The sequence below is a fragment of the Panonychus citri genome, unplaced genomic scaffold (genome assembly GCF_014898815.1).
Source record: "Panonychus citri isolate SS breed McGregor unplaced genomic scaffold, ASM1489881v1 Contig00100, whole genome shotgun sequence".
NCBI lineage: Eukaryota > Metazoa > Arthropoda > Arachnida > Trombidiformes > Tetranychidae > Panonychus > Panonychus citri.
The window spans coordinates 850894-873398 of NW_026515505.1; the positions used below are offsets into that span (position 1 = coordinate 850894).

Genomic DNA, 22505 nt, shown 5'->3' on the forward strand with positions numbered 1-22505 from the left:
CCTTTTCTTTTTAATTGTTAAAAGGAATTATTATCAATAGAACGTCGGGATTAATTGTTTTGCTTATTTCGTTTTATTAATTTGCAGAAAATACCATAACCAAATATACAGCCAAAGACTTTGAGTTGGCAACCACTTGTTAAATCATTCACGATAATCAAGTAAGATAACTTTTGATATCTAATCAGTTGACCATTGCAAGAGACTACATCGAGAGGTCAATTCTTATTATATCTCTGGGCTAACTCTCATTGATTATATTCAACTTTGTGAATGATTTAGCAAGTGGTTGTAAACTCAAGTCTTTGGTTGTATATTGTAAACAAAGAAGGTGAGTAGATCAAATTGAAGGTGAAAATATTATATGTTTTTTAAGTGTGTTTTAGTTAATTGCTGTGAATTAGAACCCAAAATAGTTAATCAGTGGAAAATGGAGTAAAGTAGTTGATTTGCAAGCATCATTGAATTACTGGAGTGTTTACTGAGCAAGTTTTGATTTAATGAAACCGCGGAAACCTTCAACTGGATCGGTGACCAGTTCTTTCCACCAACCAGGGAAGTCATTTTCTAGTTGTTTTAACCAACGATTAACATTAGTTAATCCACTGAGATCCAATTCGGCTCCTTGAGCTGTGGTAATTGTTACCATGATTGAAAGATCAGCCAAAGTGATCTTATCTCCGCAAAGATATTTAGACGATGCGAGAGCCGCATCGAGAAGTTTGGCCTTGTCGATGAAAGTTTGGGCTACTGAAGGATCGGGTTTAGCTCCTTTTCGGAAAATTGGTCCATAATAAGCTCCAAGGGATGCGTAAAGTGACCCATTGTCCCAGTACAACCACCTGTCAACTGTCGCTCGAGCTTGAATGTCTTTGGGATAGAGATCGTTTTCTGGTGAAAATTTACCAACCAAATAGGTCATAATAGCTCGACTGTAATTAGAATGAAAAATAAATTATATTGACATGAGTTATAAATTCTCAGTCAGTTTTATTAATTTACCTTTCCCACAAGGTGAAACCATCATCAACCAAGGTAGGGATACAATGGAAAGGGTTAATCTGCAATTAAAAACAAATCAATAAAAAATTATTTAAAACAATAATCAATATTTAACCGGTTGTCTTTCATGATATAGATTTTTTTTCCAGCAATAAAATTGCTCAAGTCAATTCAGATTGAATATTGTATCAATCAATACAATCACGATCTCTATCAACAAAGGCGTTGTTAGGTTACTAAAACTTAATTGTAAACGAAATTAATTTCTCCATAACAATTAATGATAGATAGAAAAGCTAACTGATGATCTTTTCTCTTTTCTTTTCTAGAAAATATCGATTTAAAATATTGAAGTAAATAAATTAACTATTATCATAGATCATTGAGAAAACAAAGACTTGAAAAATCATTAAGTTGAATGAGTTGAAATCGTTTTAAATTTTAAATCACTTGTTGATCATCAACCATGGAGAGCTAATGACAATGACAATTGAGTTTCTACGTTAAAATAAATTGGAAATTTATCTATTGGAAAGAAACAAAAAGATAAGATTAGAATTGAATTAGAATGAACTGAGAGAATAAAAAAGTTCCAATGGAAAAAGCTAGAAACGTGAAGATAATCAACAAGTGAATCTAATACAATTTTGATCATCAAAGTTACCAAAAAATCAGAAGAAGGTCAAATAAACCTGATTAAATTAACAACCAATAGCTAATGAAATCTTGTTACCTAACCACTTTGGAAACATAGACCGAGACTCATATTGACCAACGCCTTGACAACAGACAATAGACTATTGGTGCACAAAACTTAACGAGTATCTCTCATCAATTTATCCAATCAGTCAAAAGGTTTAGAGAATCGTTAATCTTAAAATTAAGATTAAGATCTTAATTAAGAATAGAAAAAAAAAACAAAATTTACCTTTAAAAATTCGGGTTTCAAGTGTTCCCCTTGCATTAAATCAAGTGGTTTAGCGTCAATGTCTAATCCAAGGATCTTGCCAACCATTAAGACGGATCGACAGGGGGCAGAGAAAGGTAATTGATACAATTCCAAGACCATTTTCGATTAAATATAAACGAAAACAATTAACAATTAAAGGGAACAAAAAAAAACGATTTTCAAACAATCAAAAATAAAGAGACAAAGACAATGAATCAGAATAAAAGAGAAACTAAAAAAAAGATAAAAACGAAAATCAGAAAATCAAAACTGTTTCCATCTGATGGAATTTAGAAAAACTAATCGAACGTCATAAACTTGTGGTTACATTATTGTTCCGATTGACCAGTGGTCACTTTTATCTTTGGAAATTAGTTAATTGCTCGATTTTCCATCACACTTTCACCTTTGAACACCTTGACTGGCCATCGGTCATTTATTTCAGGCAATTGTCGCTACTTTGGTTGAAGCTTCATTAGAAATCGTTGAGATAAACAATTGATAGATTCAATTGTTTATCGTTAATGATTTTCGCAATTAAATCGACAATCAATTAATGTTTCTTACTATTCTTTTTGATTGTTTCGTGGTTCGTTTAATTTTCATCATAATCTGTAATTAGTTACAGCACAATCAGTAAGCAATCAAGTGGTTTCGTCTTAATTGTCAAGAAACAAAAGTTGAATATTAATATTTACACTAAATTGTTGATAAACATTATTCATTTTGATTAATGACACTTAATTTAAATTAAGAACCGGATGTTAATGATTTTGTCAATTAGTTTCTGACGATCAACAAGCACAATTAAAACCGGAAGAATATTATTAATTAACTTGATCGAGAGAAAAACTAACAAATTTAATAACCTTGATAAATGAACAAAATGCCAATTGATTAATCAAACTAATCAAGTTTCTAATTAAGTGTTGACAGGTTGTTGTTGTTTTCTCATAGTTGATTAACTTGATGTTTAAATATTTTCCTTAAATTTTGTCAACAATTAAAATCCTTGATTTTTTCTCGAGAAACAATTTGACACAATTTATTGATTCTCTTATTGTAATCATACAATCATTGACATCTAATTGTTTCCGGTGATTGTCAATTGATTTCTTTATCTCTCTTAATTGTAATCAAATTAATTTTTTCCCTTCATTTTCACATTGATTTACACTCGAAACCTTCAACAATCAATGATTAAAACCTTGAGACTTTAACTAGAATATTAATTAGGATGAAGAAAAAGTTAACAACATTATGATTAGATGATATTGGAATTTTTAATTTTACTTTTTAATTGTGAAGAATCAACTTTGATTGTTTTCCATTGAGATCATAATTAACTTTATTTTCTGTTGGTATAAATCTCTCATTTCCTATGTTGCAATCAATTTACTGTAGTTGATTAGTTGACATCATTAAGTTAATTGTTGCTTTTCTTTGTGCTTGATTGTGTCATGTCTTTTTTTTGCTTGATGAAAATTCATTGAAGTTAATTGTTTACATGATTAAGGTTAATTTAAACAAATTATATATAACTCTTTAAAATATTTCTTTCTATTATATTAATTGTTGTGGATATGATTAAAGAAATATAGTAATAGTTTAAAACAATTAAATGAATTAATTGTGGTGTGTTGTTGATGAGTTAAATCATCTAGCTGGATAACCATCATTAGGGTAATAATAAAAATTAAATCGAGGTCAAATTAAGGCATTAATCCAATTTAAATCCGATTAAGTTAGAAACGATTTTCTTGATTTGGTTTGTTTTCCTCTTTTCCATTTGTTTTTCATATACTATTGTAGGTAGGAATCATTGTGTAATTAAATCTTTGATGTATTTATAACAATTAAAGTTGAATGTTGTAGTTAGTTAGTTGATTGGATTTGTTTGGTTTGATTTCTCTCTCACTTTTACTTGTTTTCCTTTTCGTCGAATCATTAATTTCATTTCTATTAATGATAGAAGAGGTATTGATAATTAATGAAGAAAACGAATTGACATTTTCTCTTCGACATCAGTTCTTTCCAAAATGTTACAAAACTCTTCGAATGATATACACTGATCACCATCTTTATCGGCTTCCATTATGGTTCTATCGGCAATGGAGGCTAATTGTTCATTAGAGATATTTGCACCAACCATCATGTGAAGAATAGCAAGTAATTCTTCCCGGGTAATCTTTTCATTCTCATCTAGATCATACAATTTAAAGGCGAATCGTAATTTTTCCCGACGATTGTTTAACTTATTGTCACGATTTTTCTTAACAGGTCTAAAAGTGGCCAAAACGCGCATAAAATGACGAAAATTGATTCTCTCTTCATCACCGAAAAAAGCTTGAACAATCCTATCACCCAATGGATTAATCGCTAACTCGGGTATACGAAGGAAATCATCACGACTCAATGTTCCATTATCTCCTTTATCCAATGAGGTAAATCTACTGTACAACCTTTCAATTTGATTTGGTGTAACTGAGTCAAATCAATACCAATCAAATTAGATATTGAGTAATACAAAAGTGGATAATTAAGAGAGAGAAAGAAAAAAGGAGATAAATCAAGTGTTATAAGATATGAAATTGCAGGTAAGAAAACGTAAGTAAAAGGCAGAGAAAAGAAAACGAGAGAAAGAGAACGAAAGAATAGAGAACCAAATAGATGGAATAAGTCTAACCTTAAGGCCTAATTAATAAGGGATTTTGAACAATAATAGTGATGAAAGTTAACTAATGATAAACAATTAAAATGGTGGAATAGAAGAGGAAAAGAAAGGCTCAAGATAGAAAAGGTAAAAAACACTTACATCCAGTCTCTTCTTGGATAATAGCAATTTCCTCATCTTGAAGCATGAGGGAAGATCGACTTCCCATGATGGATGATTAGAGAAAGTAGTTTAATAACTAATTAAGAGTTAAATAATTTAAATGGCGATGATTTAAAATGAACAATCAATATAAAAATAAACAAGAAAATTATTGTTGTTGAAAAAAATTCGGTTCTCAGGCTCTCCTATTGGTCGAAACTCCTTCGACTTTTGCGCCATCTGGTAAGAGAATAGAAAACTAATGTCGACTTTTTTTCTTTCAAAAATCAAATCGAAATCAAGGGAATGGTAAACATGTAGAAAGATGTTGATTGAGAATCGATTGAATTGAAACAATTATCAAAGTATTTTAATTGTTCAATGGTCTCTGAATTGTAAATTAATACGTATAATTAGTATTATCATAGCTCAGCGTACATTTTATGTGTCTAAATGCAAAAATTGTTTTTCAATGTAAAATTTTTACAAATTGATAGTTAGTCAGAAGCTAATTGTTACCAATGATTCTGAATTGATTGTGATTAAGTATAATTGTCGTTGTCCAATTTGTGCTGGTGATTGTAGCTCTGGTTTTTAGTCTTTGTGGTGGACAATAGATGACCACTTCGATGATAAGATTGACACATTGTCCGTTCAGTTATATGGGATTATGAACATAATCAGTTACTCATTTCTTTGATTGATTTTCATTGAGAGTATTTAATTGATGTCAAATTGTCAGTTTATTGATTGATATTCATTCTTAACGATTTCCAAGGTTAATTAAATTCCTCTCTATTTATTTTTATTCATTTCCTTAGGCCTAAGGTCATTTCTTACAAATTGAAACATTTTCATTTCTAATTGTGGTACTTTTTTAATCTGATCAATGTTTGAAAGGAAGTTGTTTTGATATTAATTTAACAATTTAGAGATCATCGCAACGATTAACTATTACATTGACAATTTCATCTTAACTTCATGTTATGATTGATTATCTGATCGACATAATCAACTTAAGAAAAAATTGATTGGTAACAATTAACAATATTTCACTTGGTAAGTTGATGAGAAACAATTGAAACAAACTAAAAAAAATTAACTTTCCTTTCACAATTCAAACAATCAAATGAAATGGTGAAAATTAATAGAAAGACGGAAAATTAAATTGCAAACAATTAATCAATAATTAAACCGCTTAATCAATTAATTGATTGTCTTATCAATGACCAAAACAAATTGATCATTGTAATAATTTAAATGTCATCTAGTTGCAAATGTTAATCGTCCATCAAGATGATTAGTAAAAAATTTACAACAATTAACTCTTGACGTTTACAATCAAATAAATTACAATCAAATTCATTGATTGTCAGAGTCACCGATTGAAAAGTTTAATTTAACAATGACCAATGTATTATAACGGGGAAATAGCAACAATTAAAAAAGTATAACAGTCAAATGAAAAATGGGAACAATTAACTCTAACAATTAACCAAACCATGAGATGGAATTGAAATAATCATTCAACCCACAATTAAAATCAGTTGAACATAATTAAATGGACAGGTACACTCATAGAAATTGATGAAATGATTTATATTGATTAATTAACTTGTGATTATACAATTTAACACCAACGTAATTAGATTTAATTGTGAGGTGAGAAAAGTATTGAAAAAAAAGTTAACAAATATAAAACCAGAAACAATTGATCAAAAAATTATCAGTTTACTATTAGTATTGATCTAGAGTGATTAGAGAAATTTAAATCAGCAGAAAATAAAAACCTAAATCAGTGATTAACAATCAACACAATTAAAGGAAAAAAAAATGAATCAAATTGTTACTCTTTTCGTTACCATTTCGGTTATCATAATCGCCTTTGGATCCGTACAATCAAGTAAGTTAATTGTTGCCCAACAATTTAATTCCTTCCCAAGTGATTAAGTCCAACAATTTAATCGTTTCTCAACTAAATTGTTTCTCTTCCTATTCTCGACTACTAATCATCTCTCTCATCATTTATCTCTCTCACTGGTCATCTCTAAGGTCCGATTTTTGAAGGATCACCTGGATTCGGTTCACCTGAGATCTCATGGGGCTCACCCTCCGTCTCTCCCTCTTTCTCATCATCTCCCTCCTTATTCCCAAATGATTTGTTCAGCTCACTAAAATCACTCTTCAATCCTCCTGCTGCTCCCGCATCAGGTACGTTATCATCTTGTGATTAACCATCATGATCGTTTCCATGTAGACAAAAGGATAAAGTAGATAAATTTGATTCCATTTTGATATTGATTGGTTAATTCTCGATGAGAAATCAATCAAAAAGTTTGGACTATTTTCTAATTCTAATAATTAACTTTCTTTCTTTTATTTAACCTTACAGAAATCGAGATCCTCGTAGATAATGCTTAGAACAATTGATCGAACAAATCGAAAAATATTATATAACATTAAATACAGAACAATTTCCTCTTCCTTCTGACTTCGAACTATCAACTAATTAATTTACTAATTGTTGTTAATTTAGTGGATAATCAAAATTCTGTGTGTTAATCGTGTTACGAACAAAAAAAGAAACAACTAATTATATATAAATGAAGAAACGAAACTTTTAAAAACTTTACAAAAACTTTCTCGAACTTTTTTTCATCTTCTCAACAATAACAATTAACATTAATCACCATCATCATCATCATCAGCAATTTAATTAGATCTCTATGATATTTAATGATAAGAAATCAATTGAATGTTGATCCAATCAAATGAAACAATAAAATTAACAATTTAACAAAAATAAATCAAACAACATTAACATCACATTTTCGGGTTTAACTTTTCCTCATTGACTAATTATTGACAATTAGATTTCCTCGTGATCACAATTAAAACATTTTCCTCATCACCAATTGTTGTTAACTGTTTCAAATTTAATTTAATTGTTATTAAATAACAAGAAATTCAAACTCGCCTCTCTAATTAAATCAATGACTTCAATTAACTAAGATATTTTTTAACTTCCCTTTTGATTAAATTGTTACGGAAAATTAAATTTTCAAGTCCTTGAGAAATTAGTTAATTGCTCAATTCAATTGTATAGACAAGAAACATAATCGTATTGTTAACAATTAACTTAATAAATCAACTAGTTAACTAGGAAATTAAATTTACCTCACAGAGAGAAAAGAAAAACTTTACAATTGAAACATAATAGTCAACAATTAACAATTAATCAAATTAATTGTAATTGATTAAGAAACCAAATACAATTAGAATGATAAACAATCATATTCAAGTTTAATTCAAGAAAAGAAAATACCGTTAATATATTTACACGAGTTAATTGTTGATGCTGAGTTAATCTGCTCTGTTTTTACTAATCAATGATCAGTAATTAACGTAACAATTAAGTTTCGAAAAAGTTGATTTATTTTCATATGTAATATTTATAATCCTAATTAGAGCTGTAAAAATTTTGTCTTCCTCTGAATGGATTACCGATTGTAGAGAAACAATTGAAAAAAACATTTGATTCCTTAATCAACACAATCAATTTAAAAACAATTTAAATCATCATCATCTATGGCAAGATAATTATCATCATCTTTTAGTTAATTTGTCATCATAATCCAAATTAAATCAGCTCCAGTGTTGATGGCAAGATAATACAGGCAAGGAGTTGATCAAGTTTATCGAAGGTAAAAATTAATGGTAATCAATTAATTGTTTGGTGATCAGTTGATTGTTTGATTTAGAAAAACAGAGAAAACATTTCAAACAATCGGTTAATCAAATAATCAGGCAAATTTAAAAGGCTTTTCTCAGAGATTATTTGGAGGAGAAAGTTAATTGCCAGAGAGAGAGAGAGAGAGAGACAATCAACTAACAATTAACTCTTCAATAATCATAATCCAAAATTAATTTCAATCAACTGAGCCACGATTCTTGAAGTTTTGTTTGTTAGAATTGTTTATAATTAATGACAACAATTAATTGAATTCTTTTTGAGTGAGTAGTGTAGCTGAGAGATGAAATTGATCAAATCAACAGCTCCTTTTGATTTGTAGCATTAATTCAATCATCATTAGCATCATTAATTTTTTGCTCTCTCGTTTAGTTGATTAGTTTTTCACTGTTGACAATCAAATAACAGAAAATCATTGATGGAAAGTGAAAAAAAGATCCTGTTGTTTGGACATAGCGTGAACATCATGTTGCCATAGAAGAGGAGAAAGTGTTGATTATCATAAAGTTTTCGGGTAAATTGTTGATTTAAATTAACGCAGCTTTTTTATCTTAAATAACTTTGTACACAATATTGTCTTATAAGGATAGAGAGAGAGAGAGAGAGATGATTACATGGAGAGAAAGAGAGAGATAAGTGATATATGAAGAAAGAAATAGAATAGAGGGATTTGCGCTCCAAGGCAGACTGAGATTTTGCGCGAAAATTGTTGCTGGTATTGTAATTGAAGATTAAAGGTAAGCAAAGAAATAGAGAGTTGATGCTAGATGATGATGATGATGATGACGACGATGAAGTTGATGATGATAAGTGAAGATTGAGAGGAGAATAGTGAAATGGAAGAATAGAGGGTGAAAGGAGATTGATCAGACTGGCTAAGATGATGTGGTCATTTTTGTTTTTGTTGAGTTGATTAGGAAGGAGGAGGAGGGGGAAAGGTCGCTGAAATTAGTCAATACTTGATCAGCGTCAAAAAAACTTAGTAAATGCGACTATGCGTTTTTTTTGTAGTAGTAGTTGTTGTTGGACATGATGGACACTTTTTACAATGATAATAAAGGTATATGAGAAAAAGAGATAGAATTGATAGAGTCATAGAGAGAGAAATAGAGTGAAAGAGAAGAAGAGACAATCGTTTTTCTTTTGACTGGTAAAATCAGACTTGGGAGTTGGTGAGTTGATAATACACTTTTACTTTGAGTCCATTTACTGCTGAAGGAAAAACTGTCTCTCTGTCGTGTTAAATCAGCTGATCATTAGAATCCCGATACTTGGAGTGCCAATATCTTTCCGAGTGTGTTTGCCTCGAGTGTTTTTCATATGCCTTGTACCAACATGAACATCTCCATACATTGAAAAGAAAAAAATTTCACAAAGACGATGGTAAACCTTGTTTGCTTTTTAGTCTTCACTTGTTGTTGATGTTGGTGATTTATGGTGGTGGCAAAAATGATCAGTCGGTGTTGATATTTTCCACTCCTCTGGGTCTGATCGCTGGGTTGATGTTTCTTGCATTGCTTTTAGACGAATTTGTTGATCGACAAAAAATGATTCAATTTTCCCTTCGTCTTCTGGCAATTAATTTAGCACTTTGTTAAATTGTAAGCTAAGAATATGTGTAAAAAAAATCGTTCGCTTGGATTTTTTTTTGTTTTTTTTCTTTGCTTGCTCTTTGTGTATGTTACCGCTTCACATAATTTGGCGAAGATGATTTGATTAAGGTAAATAATATAATAATAATATATATGAACAAAATTAGATAATTAATTATTTACTAAGAGCTTAATCTCGCTCTTTTAGTGTGAGCCAAGTTTCCCTCGTCTCCATTGTCTTCCTCATCTGAATCTTCATCAGGATAATCCACTAGGCCTCCCTGCTTAAAAATACAAAGAAAAAATATAAAAGGTAAAAATTATTAGATGAAAACATAATAATTACAAAAGTGATTAAATTGATTTTAAAACAAAAAATATTCTCGCGTGAAGAAGCTCCAAACTGAGAAAAATATTAAGTATTTTCCAGCCACATATACACAAAAAATGTATTCTAACGTATATAAACAAAGCCACACCTAAAAAAACTAAAAAGTAACATCATCTGTCAAATGAAAAAGCTACATCTTATCAAACAAAGTCTTAATTGCGGTTATATTTACAGTATCGGTTTCTAATGACAATGAAAGATGCTTAATGATATCTGAATGATTGTGATATCGTAAAATTATCCAAGATTAATCAGTAACGATAACAAAGGAAGATGATGGAGAAAATTAATTGCATAATTGAATGAGAAAGAAAAACAAAAACAAGAAAAAGAAAAAGAGAGAGAGAGGGAAAAGCGACACCTCACAACAAAACCAGTTACCACGATCTGATCATTTTCGGGATTAACGTGTAGGTCGTGTGACGTAACAAAACCGGTTAATCGTGTTTTTGTTGCTTCTACTTCATCCTCAGAACTTGAGGATGAAGAGAGAAAAAAACAGACACACAAGCAATGATCTGTGTGTTTCCCTCTCTTCTCTTTATGTTCATCTTATTTTCCCCTTTTCATCTTCATCTTTCTACTGTTGATGTTTTTCTGCTTCTTCTCTTTCTTGTAATTGTAAATGAGACACAAAGGTTTACCAAGAAAGGATTCAGAATTGTGTTCTGCTCTCTCTTCTTATCTCTTTCTCTTGCTTCATCGTAATTATTATATCATCTTTAAAGTCTCAAAGATTTTTCAGACCTAATTATCAGTGGAAGAGAGAAAAAAAATCAACCTTGAAAATGGGAAGATCACAGAAATATGAGTAAAAAAGAAAATAGTGAGTAGATTATTAGAATGTAAAAATATTGAGAAAAGAACTTCTTGCTAAAGAGAGAAGGGAAAAAAGCACAACTTTCTAATTAGTTGCCTTTGTTATTCCTTCTTAGAGGCAGTTGCTTTAACCATTAAGAGAATAAAAATGAGTGAAACAAAAGAGTTTGCACCTTGAAGAGAAAGAGGAAGAAAATCAAATGATTAAATACACATCAAATTAAACATCGTTATGTTTAAGGCTTAACTGTAATGAAAGGATAAACGTTCTTTCTTCTTTTCTTCTCTCTCTCTCTCTCTCTCTCTCTCTCTTACTATCTGCTGCTAGAATGGTGGTAATGACCTTTCGTGATTATGATTGACCTCTACACAACAATATAAACGAGAATTGAGAGAAAGTAAGAGAGAGGGAGAGAGAGAGAGGGAGAGAGCAAATGAACAAGAGGCAAAAAGCATCACAGTAATTGTAGTATTGATGTAATCAATTATACAATCAGTCACTTGAGATGAACTTTGGTCACAGAAGGAGAACAGATAATAGGAGAAAAGGGAGCGAGCGAGAGAGACTGAAGATGAGAAGAAAAACACAAAGGTAGTAAAGATGAAGAGTAGATTGAGCTAACTAATCATTTAAAAAGAAAAAATCTTTTCGATTGAATTCCAATACAATGAAAACTTGGGATGTTTTGTTTCTCTCAGATCTTGTCTTTTCCATTCTGCTATTTGTGGCGAGTAGATGCTGACCATGTGAAATGGATCTCGACCTTTGAACGTACCTTACGAGTGGTTTGAACTTCCACATGAGGTAAACTAGGTGATGTCTGTGAGGCAGTTAATGGAGTTGTCCTACGAGGGCTCGTTGATCTATTCATTGTTTTCACATCAAGATCATTATATTTTTTAACATTTTCTAAATCTGCATAAGATAAACCTGAAAAAAAGGGAAAACAATTAGAATCTTATAAAATATATATGCTCGAACATAATCTAAATATATAAATCTATTTATTAATTACTTAAAGTTGACTTTTTTTCAGATATCTTCTTGTTGAATTGGTCAAATTCAGCTTCTAGTTTATAGCTTAATGATCCTTGTAGATTATTGTCCATTCCATCTTCCTCTTCGTCATTGTTAAACCATATTTCTTCATCTTCATCCAATTGACGTGGATCACGTCTAAACCTTTCATTTCTCATAATAACTGGTGAGCTGGAAAAAAGATATATAAAAATGAAAGAAATAAAATTAATAACATAAAATGTTGAGTGAAAGCTCACATGGACACAACCAGAGTAATTTACAAAATCGATTGAGCTAAAGGTGAAGGCTCAAAATGTACAGGAGCATCAGTATGACAAGAAAAAGAATCATGATAGAAACTGAGCAAACTCAATTATATCGAGAGAGAAGAAAAATGCAAAAATCGACCCACAGGAGAAAAAAAAAGTTCAACTATGAAAATGATAAATTAATTGTAAAAACCAACCTTTCTAACGAATTTCTATCTTTTAGTTTATCTTGATATTGTTCGTAATGTTGCCGTAATCCTTTAAAGGTTCCAACGTATTGAATTTGGTCCAAGTATTTACCAAAAACCTCCACAATATGCACACAGAGAGATTTAATCTCTTCCGTCTTAATGAATTCAAACACTTCAATTATTGCAGAATCAAGAAGGTTATAACGTCCATTGTTTTGTTTAAAGGCTTCAACAACCGGTGCAAATAGATTAGCATTTATTATATGTCGATTGTAAAATTCATCTTTTAAACCGATAATCTTGCGCAGAAATCGAAGTGCGCCTAAAAGAACAAAGTAGGAGAAAGAAGATAGAGAGAGAAGAGAAAGAGGAAAAAAAGAAGAAAAAAGAGGGAAATGAGATGATGATGAATAGAAGAGCAAAAAAAATCGATATTATGTTTTGAATGAATGAATGTTGATAATGACAGTAGAAGAGAAAAAAAGAAGAAGGGAAACTTACTGAGCACCAGGAATGTGTGTCTTGACATCATGAGAACCAATATTTCCTTTAGAAGTTCACGTTGAATAATATAATTTCTAATATGATACAAATGATGTTCGACACAGAATGACATTAATTCAAGAATTATACTTAGAAGCTGAGCCATTCTACCATCCTCTCTGATCGGTCTCTCATCTGATGTAGCTGCTAAAACAGGAGCAACCAACACATGCATACAGTGTTTGTAAAAATAGACAAGAAAGTCGTTTTTCTCTGATTTCTGTAATATTGAGAGACAAAAAAGATGAAAAAATACACACAGGTAAAAATATGAAGTAAAAAATAGTGAGTAATAATGATCGATAGTAAAACTAAATAGATAAGAAAACAATAATTACATTGACAGCGGAGGCAGTAATCATATTCTCGGGATCCAAGAGAAGCCGTAATATACTTGATAATTGAACTGCCATCCCTAGATCAGGGTCGGGGTCACAGATCATTTGATCAATCATTACATTGATAATATACTGATCCTATGAGAGATAAAACAAAAAAAAACAAAAAAAGGTTAACAATGTTTACCAAAAAAGAGATGAAGATAAAGATAGGTTTCCTTTTCGTTCTGGTGTTATGGGTTTAACGTTGTTCTTGGGTGTAAACAATGTTACTCAATTTTTGTAAATCGTTGAGAAAAAAACGAATGATGGAAATGCACAAAAAAAACAAGAAAGATAAACTTACCTCATCACAGTTTCCTTCTTGTTTAAGGGCATATTCTCGAACCATAGATGGACTATATTCAACAACATAGGTTAATATATCAACAGACGCTGATCGAATCGCAATGTTATCCAGCGAAAGGGTTACTTCGAGGGTTTGGAGCACTCCAAGGGTTGAAAGGGCTTTGAAGAAATTTTCTCTTGCTTGAGGTTGTAAGGTTTGGGAAAATGTACAAAATTCTTTAAGAAAGAGAACAAGATCTTTCCTTTTATCTACATTGGTAGATTCATCGGTTATTTGAGCGAACAGTTCACGTAAAAATTTATCATCCTCTTGTATTAAAGAAACAATTTCAACCTTATTGAAGAATATAAAAGAACTAAGGGTGGATAGCATATTTTCTTCGAAAACTGTTGGTGTTGGTAGGACAACATCTTGAATATATTGCACTCTATAGGTTTGATGAATCTTGTTAATTAATTCAGCATTTCCAAAGGGTATTACTTCTTTAAACCGGGAAACAGATTTAAGATATTCTCTATGTCGTTTGGGTTGTGGTTGATTGGGATCATATTCGAAAACACCGATAACGTCGAAAAGTGTCTCTTCTCCAAGCATTACTTCAAAAAGAGGATTCTTATTGAGTAAGAATACATTCTTAAAAATTTCATGCAGCTTATGGAGAGATTTAACATTATGGGTTTCCTCACATTGATGAAAAAGTTTTAAAAGCTTTTTAATATAATCTTCATTTTCCAGTGCCAAAGCGAGTCGCTCTCTTTTCATTGGGTGAACAAGACAACTGGCGATTAGTTCATTTAATTCTTCTAATTTATCCACTTCACATGGAGGTAATTCAATGGCATCAGAAGTTTCTTCAAAACGTTCATCTTCTTCTTCCATTGGTTCTTGAGTATGATCAACTGATGGATCTTTACCCTGAATTTGACATATTTTCGCCCATATCTCGTCACATCCTACTTTTTCTTGAAAACTAAGAGCTAAGTCATAATTGTCACCTTCAGACCAAACAATTAAGGTATCCTTTAGGGTCAGAAGAAAAGAAAAGATAAAATATGCGTTAAAATAAGGAAAAACAATGAGAATAGAATGAGGGAGGAAGAGAAAAGAGATAGATAGATAGAGAGAGAGAGAGAGAGGGAGGAAGAGAGAGAAGAGAAAGGATTAGATATTTAAAATATAAATTGTCAAAGATAAACAAGAAATAATATAAACAAATAGAGAAGACGATGGGAAAGTTAAATATTAATGTAATAGAGAAACGATGGTTAGTTGATTGAATAATTAAGCGTCTTTTTGTTACCTGTTGCTTTTGATAGGCGGTATCAGGTTGAATTCTTGACTCGAGAAGGGTAGACCCATCTGACTCGGCTCTGACTAAAAGAGACATTCCTTTCAAACGGTCAACATACGAAGATGATACATGACCAGTCCCTTTATCATCCCATTGACGATCTGCATTCAAAGCATAAAGTTTAACCCGACGTCGGGTATCTGTCATCTTGAAGTCCGAGATGCTAAAAAATTTTACCAACGGAGAGAGAGAAAGAGAAAAAGAGAGAAGAGAAAAAAAATAAAGAAAGAGAAAAAGAGAGAAGAAGAAAAAGGAGCAGAAAGAAGCGAAAAGAAAAATACAAATAGAAATAATTAATTTACCTTCTTTAAATTACAATAATTGCAGTTCTAATGAAAACAACAAATTTTAAATAAACAAAATGAAAAGATGCAAATAATTAAGGGTCTAAATGAATAGTCAAAAATATAAGGCATTGTATACATTCAACTCACACACATACAAATACATTATAGTTATAAGGTTATAACATCAACCTACCTTTGTTATGGATTAGTATTTTTGGTTCTTTAGTTTAAATACAAAAAGAAAAGAAAAAGTGATTACTTTTAAAGGTGAATTGTTGTACACTCGTTAAAAGACAATTTAATTAACACAAAAGAAATAATTATTTCTCTATTAAAATTAACTATTTTAAACACCGAGGTGAAGATTTCAACAACATAGAAAATCAAAAAGAAAGACTAAAAAATTTTTCTCTTTCCTGATTTGACCAAAATGGCGACGTTTTAGTGAGGAGAAGTTTCGCCAGATGGCGGTGACCGTTCATTTCCAAATTCTATCAATAAGTAGCTCCATCTGTTGGTAGATTGGAGAAAAACAAAAGAGAAGTTTTCATTTGAGTGATGAAACTTTCCATTAGATGTCGTTAGTTGTTAAAAAGAAGAAAAATTCGAATTGAAAATTGTGCCATCTGGTGAGTGGAGGAAAAAAACTGTTCGCAAATGTCAACAAACATTTTCTGTTCTTGGTTTATTTTTCTGTTTCTTGTCTCGCGCATAGAGTGAAGTCTTTTTATTATTATTATTATCAAAACGATTTATTATCTAACACCCTGTATAATAATAACTGTGTGTGTAATAACTACTGTGGAATATAATAATAATATTCCATCAATCAGTTTCATTTTCTATCTTTTTGTTTTTTTTTCTTCTTCTACTTAAACATTTGCTCTCCTTTGCTCTCCTCGTTCGTGTGTCTTGTTTCACCATCTTTACTTTTTTTCTACCATTTCTCTTTAATTTTTTCTCTGTGATAATTTATAGAAACAATAATAATAATATTTGGATAATATTCGACCTTCGATTTTTGTTTTCTTCATCGACTAATTATCTTCTCTCTCAATCACCATCATCATCCTCAAAAATTGGTCTCAATTTTTAGATACTTTGTGTATGTGTGGTTACCCTTTTCATCTTGAATACTTTCATGTTGTATGATTAACATTCATTCAAACAGTTTTGGTGATTTTTACTTTCGTACTGGTTGTTGGCCATTTTCCACCAGTGGGTGTCTCTCATTTTCTTTTCCTCAGAGAGAAAATCAAGGAAGTCTCGGAGAGAGGGAAAGAGACACAGAGAGAGCGAGAGAGAAAAATATTTATAAAGCTAAATCTTATATTTGTAAAGCAGATAAAAAACGCAAAAGTAATTGGAGCTTTCGCTCTTTCGGCATTTTCTCTCACCCATTTTCACACTTTTCTCTTTCTCTAACCCTACATTCAATCATCAATGTTTAACCAACAATCGACACCCTATGTTGTTGATAAACTTCTGTTTCCGGTAGTTAAAAAGACCAATTGTAGGCCTCCACCGCCTATTCTTCCACCCAATGGATGTATTGATAAAGCTAAAATACGGAAGTATCCATGTGGTTTTCCTGGTTGTCAATGGGTTTTCACTCGAACCAATCATGTAGTTCGTCATCATGAGCGAGTTCACCCTGGTTTCAAGCCAACCCACACCACCTCCAATTCTAGATCAAATAATAACCATCATACCAACAATAATAATAATCCATCTTCAATCAACAACAACAATAGTAACGACAATTTATCGATTAACAAAAAGGTAGCCACAAATAAAACACCAACCAATGGACCCCAACAACAAGTAACAACAACATCAACTCCAGTCCAATCCTCTGGTCAAGGGTTTAAATTAAGGTTAGTGGATGAAGATTAATCACTTTCCATGATCGAGTAAAGTCCATTTTTCCTTAGACAGTAACTAACCTAAAAGGAGGAGAAAAGAGCCCCTCCTTTTTCTGGTTTTTTTCTTTCATAGCCTATGGATAAAACTGGTTACTGTTTACTTATTTTACCTTTTCCAAGGAAAAGAATAATTTTGTTGGCCAAATCATCATCATCATCATCATCATCAATATTATTATCCTTACATGTACTGAAAGTTATAACATGTTCACCCTTTTGACCTCTCGATCAACCAGATAGGATTAGCTTCGTGCATTCATTTCAATTGGACTTAAGCTTGGCAACAAAGGCTTCATTTTATTGAGAGAAAGAGAGAGAGAGAGAGTTTAAGATGTTATCATCTTCTTTTTTCCAGTTCGAGAAGAGAGAGAGAGAGAAAATAAGATAATTTGTTCTGTCTTGTATTCGTCATCTTGTTAGAAAACGTAAACAAAACACATCTCGACCTCTTTTTCTTGACCTCTTTCTTTTAGTTCAATTTCTTTCTTCATCTTCTTACTATCTCCATCTTCCACTTTCTTTCTGTCTTTTCATTATCTTTATCTCTCTCACTATCCACTCTCTTTCTCGATCACTCACTCTCATCCTCTTTTCCACCATCACGGAAGAGCGAGAGCAAATTGAACACTAAAATGAAAGAGAAAAGAGAGAAAGAGAGAGACAGAAGATAAGAGGGAGCGGACGTCACTTTCATTCCAGCATAAAGATAAAAAGAAAACTTTTCGGAGGGTTTTTTCCCTCTCAGTTGGTTTAGCCCCGTTTAACTTTCATTCTGGTTTTTTGAGTATCTGAGTGTGTGAGTGTTTCTGTTTGTGAGCCATTTTCATGGAGATTTAGGTCACTAATATGATTGAATAAACCTTTCTCTCTCTCTCTCTTTCTCTCCCTCAATGCTCCTTTTCACATCTTCCTTTTTGCTTTTCAATTTTGCTTTTCTTGCTCTCCCTCCCTTCCCTTTTGCTCTCATTCTGTTTTACTTTTTTTCTCTTCTACAATTACTCTCTCTCTCCCTCTCCTTTCTCTTTTGCTTTCTGCCTTTTCATCATCATGCCCTCTCTTTCTACATCTAAATCATGCTCCTTGTCCTCCATCACCAGCCGAATCAACTACATCCTAACGGTCAAATGTATATTTACTCACCATTATATTACCGTTAACCTACCCACCCACCTTGCCTGCAGTCAACCCCGCACTCGTTTGTTTGTAAAAGTGTGTGAGTGAAGTTGAGTATTAACACACTCATAAAATAGTTAGCATAAAAAGGTAGCCAAATGACTCTCTCTCTCTCTTTCTCTCTCTCACTTGGAACCTCTTAAAGTAACAAAAAAACACACCAACCATTATTCACTCAGCAAGAATTGATGAAAAGCAGAAAAAAACTATCACAATCATTTCCAATTTTCTACTCCATGTTGCTTGTAAACAAGAATAATATTCAACTTAATAAGCGAGAAAAAAATGGGAAAGTATTGAGAAGAGAGAGAGAGAAAAGTGAGTAAATTAGAAAGAGAAACCAAAAGAGGAAGAGGGTCAACGAATCGAGATCAATGCACGTTCACCTCAATGGTCAATAATCACGACCCTCTTTGGGCATATGATATGATTGAGATGTGATCCTAAAGATTTGGCCAATTTAATTAAATTCTAACCCACTAATTAATTCGATAATTGACTAATTAAAATTTTCATTCTCTTTCCACTTGTACTTCCTTTTCCGTCTTTAGGGAGGCTTTAACTTACAGTTTCCATTTATGTTACGTTACCGGTTGTAAGCAGCGATTCAACACCAAAAATGAGCTTAATATTCACCTATTTCATGTGCACTCGTTGGTTGAACCCGAAGTTTGCATCAAAGTGGAAGGCCAAGAATGGAATGATGAAGAAAACACAACCCTAATGACCAATAAACTGTCCACCCCATTTTCATCTTCACCTCTTCTTCCCTCATCTGACCATCGTCGTTATGTTTGCGATGCCATTGGATGTGACAAATCATACACAAAAAATTCCCATTTAATCCGACACAAAGAGGATTCTCATAATTTATTAAGGCCACCTCATCCTCTTAAATTTTTACGTTCACCTCGACCCTATGCCTGCACACTACCTGGTTGTGATAAAACTTACACTAAAAACTCCCATTTAATCCGACACTTAGTAGAAACCCACAAAATGGCCAAACCAGCACCAAAGGTTAATCGTCGATTAACACCCAATTTCGGTCTACACCCAACACCAACACCGATCAACAATGGTGGTAATGGTTTACTACAAATATCTTCCTCTTCCTCCTCCTCATCCTCATCTCTATCCTCATCTCCATCATCAGCAGTCACATCAACATCGATTTCAACCGCTTCATCGTCATCCTCTTCAATGGTACCAACATCCGTCAATCGATCAGCTGAAACCCCAATGATCTACAATGACAGGCCATATGCATGCACATTTCCAGGCTGCGGGTGGAGCTTTAAACGTCAATATCATCTGAATCGTCACATAATCACCCATAGGATGAACAATAATCGTAATAATAAAGACAACACCAACAATAGGAATCAAAATAATACGAAAAATCCAACCAACAATCAAGCGAACACCATTAATAGTAACAACAATCCATCACCAATGGTCAATCTTAATAACCTAAATAATACCGCTGATTTAACGGCACTGATCAATTTAGCTCGTAATCTTGCCGCTGCTCGAGCAAGAAGTGAATCAATCAGTTGGATCGTTTTGGAAGATGGTGATGAGGAAGAAGAAGATGATCAACCTCAACCACAACAACAACAACAACAACCATCAACCCAATTAAAAGATTTGTCCACACGAAGACATATCTCGATTGAAGAAGATACCTTTTGCTGCGATTTTCCCGGATGTGGTAAAACATTTATCAATTCACGCGATCTGATGCAACATTATTTAGGCCATTCAGGTCCTTCTTCCGGTTTATTGCTTAATTCCCATCTAATTAACTCTTCAGCTCATTTATCTCAACTATTAGACGAACCACCATTGGAATGTGTTCTCGAGGAGTTTGATGATGAAGAAGAGGAAGATATTGTCGTCGGTGGTTCTAACGGTGATCATCATCGAGCTGATGAGGAAGAAGAAGATGAAAATGAGGAAGAAGATGAAGAGGAAGATGATGATGGAGATAATGGTCTTAATGGTCATCATAATGGTCTAACAATTAACTTATCCAAGAATCGAGACTTTGCTAAAATCACTGCAACCGATAGTGATTAATGTAATCAGCTGATAATTAATCTCATCATCATTCAAAAAGATTAATCAACAACGATTTGTTAATCACCAAATTTTGAATTGCTGAACAATTCACACAATCAAGTCAAATTAATTACTATAATCAAATTGAAGCAATGACCAACAAACCAAATCCTAAATGATTGCCTAATTTTCATCTACAATTACATTTACAATTTTTCGTCCTTTAACAATTACCACATATGGAAGACAATTGATACTATTCATCATTGATTTACTTCATTAATTAGCATCATCATCACCTCTTTTTTTTGTTATCATTTTGTTGATTGTAAATTAATTTTTCGTTTCCCTCTCATCTAATTAACCAACATCATGATCACGACAAACTTTCAATTATATCCAAGATTGGAATTAATCATCAGAGAATAAACCACATTTAATTGTTGATCGCAATTACACCTTAATTACAATGATAACTTTAACTATCATCACTGGAACAACTAATTACTGATCAATGATGAAAAATTTCATTGATTGAATTGTCTCATTCAAATTCTGTTACTTGAAACCACAATTGACTAATTATCTTAATCATTCTCTACCCTTGCCTTGTAAACTCACTTAATTTGAAACAATTAAGGAGTAAACCTTATCCTTATTGATGTATTTCTGTTAATTATTATGTTTGATTACCTTGATTATTGTTTTGTTTTACCAAAATCTCTTCTTCTCATTTGTATATTTTGTTTCCTCTAATTTCTTGATTCTCAACAATTAACTTAATTGTTTTTCTTATTCCATGTATTATCCATCACCTCTCTAAATTGTTTACTCCCTTTGATTGCATCTTGATTGTAAAAAAAATACTTTGATTCCTTTCATCTTTGCTAATTGTTAGCAAATCCCTTCAATTGCCATGTAGCTTTTTTTTGTAATTTAACTTTAATTTACTAATTAACTGCAAGAAATCAAAACAATGGAAAACAACAGAATGTGATTCAAATTGTAACAACAAACTAATTGATTGGAAAAACAAAAATCTCGTAATTGCCATTAATCAAATAGTTATAATTGTCAAAGCACCAAGATTAACTTAATGTAATCTCTTTAATTGTATTCAGCTCTCTCATTGTATTTAATTGCTTAATTAATCCTAAATTGTTGTTAAAATTTGTTTTATTCATTTTGTTAGATTTATTTAAAACTTTGTTTACTAATTGTCATTAACTATTATTATTATTTACCTAATTTCTCATTTCTATTAGTTTAATCATTGATTGTTTTCTCTCTCTTACCTTAATTGTTACTTCATTTCTTATGTTTTAATCTTCATGAATACTAAATTGTATTATCACCTCTCTCTTCCGTTAATTGCTGTCTATTATTTAATTGTTATATCTCTCATGTAATTATAGCCTCGAATCTATCATCATCATCATCATCATCATCATTACCATTGATTCACAGAAACCAATTGGATAAGAAAACGATTATCACTGGAATTGTCAATTATTGTTGACAATCAATTCAATTGTTGGAACAATTTAATTACAATAAGATCAAGTTGATTCAATTGTTGATTTGATAAAATTGTAAATAAAACAACATGAAAAAAGTAATTTAAATGGATGAGGAATCCAAATGATCACAAAAAACTCCAAGGAACAGAAAACCA

At 31.7% G+C, this 22505-nt stretch overlaps 4 protein-coding genes across 6 annotated transcripts; 1 reads left to right on the forward strand and 3 right to left on the reverse strand.

The window, feature by feature from the left end:
* Window positions 1-50: 50 nt before the first annotated feature.
* On the reverse strand, window positions 51-2174 carry LOC128388611 (glutathione S-transferase 2-like). Its single transcript, XM_053348043.1, has 3 exons — window positions 1931-2174; window positions 1003-1061; window positions 51-932 (listed from the first exon to the last, which is right to left on the reverse strand). The coding sequence occupies exons 1-3, from the start codon at window positions 2069-2071 to the stop codon at window positions 479-481; spliced, it is 654 nt and encodes a 217-aa protein (XP_053204018.1). The 5' UTR covers window positions 2072-2174; the 3' UTR covers window positions 51-478.
* A 1041-nt stretch (window positions 2175-3215) lies between these two features.
* On the reverse strand, window positions 3216-4950 carry LOC128388612 (calcineurin B homologous protein 1-like). The gene is made up of 2 exons (XM_053348044.1): window positions 4767-4950; window positions 3216-4435 (listed from the first exon to the last, which is right to left on the reverse strand). The coding sequence occupies exons 1-2, from the start codon at window positions 4831-4833 to the stop codon at window positions 3939-3941; spliced, it is 564 nt and encodes a 187-aa protein (XP_053204019.1). The 5' UTR covers window positions 4834-4950; the 3' UTR covers window positions 3216-3938.
* Window positions 4951-8178: 3228 nt separating this feature from the next.
* Window positions 8179-16060, reverse strand: LOC128388579 (serine/threonine-protein phosphatase 4 regulatory subunit 3A-like). Of its 3 annotated transcripts, XM_053347997.1 has the most exons (10): window positions 15862-16060; window positions 15684-15710; window positions 15331-15544; window positions 14028-15050; window positions 13682-13819; window positions 13302-13563; window positions 12807-13122; window positions 12336-12529; window positions 12096-12250; window positions 8179-10393 (listed from the first exon to the last, which is right to left on the reverse strand). In XM_053347997.1, the coding sequence occupies exons 3-10, from the start codon at window positions 15526-15528 to the stop codon at window positions 10292-10294; spliced, it is 2388 nt and encodes a 795-aa protein (XP_053203972.1). In that variant the 5' UTR covers window positions 15529-15544; window positions 15684-15710; window positions 15862-16060; the 3' UTR covers window positions 8179-10291. The 3 variants fall into 3 exon arrangements, with proteins under 3 accessions (XP_053203972.1, XP_053203973.1, XP_053203971.1); XM_053347998.1 differs by lacking the exon at window positions 15684-15710 and having other exon boundaries at window positions 8179-10390; window positions 15862-16059; XM_053347996.1 differs by lacking the exon at window positions 15684-15710 and having other exon boundaries at window positions 15862-16059.
* A 281-nt stretch (window positions 16061-16341) lies between these two features.
* LOC128388586 (myosin-G heavy chain-like) lies at window positions 16342-22053 on the forward strand. The gene is made up of 2 exons (XM_053348010.1): window positions 16342-17545; window positions 19318-22053. The coding sequence occupies exons 1-2, from the start codon at window positions 17112-17114 to the stop codon at window positions 20846-20848; spliced, it is 1965 nt and encodes a 654-aa protein (XP_053203985.1). The 5' UTR covers window positions 16342-17111; the 3' UTR covers window positions 20849-22053.
* Window positions 22054-22505: the final 452 nt, after the last annotated feature.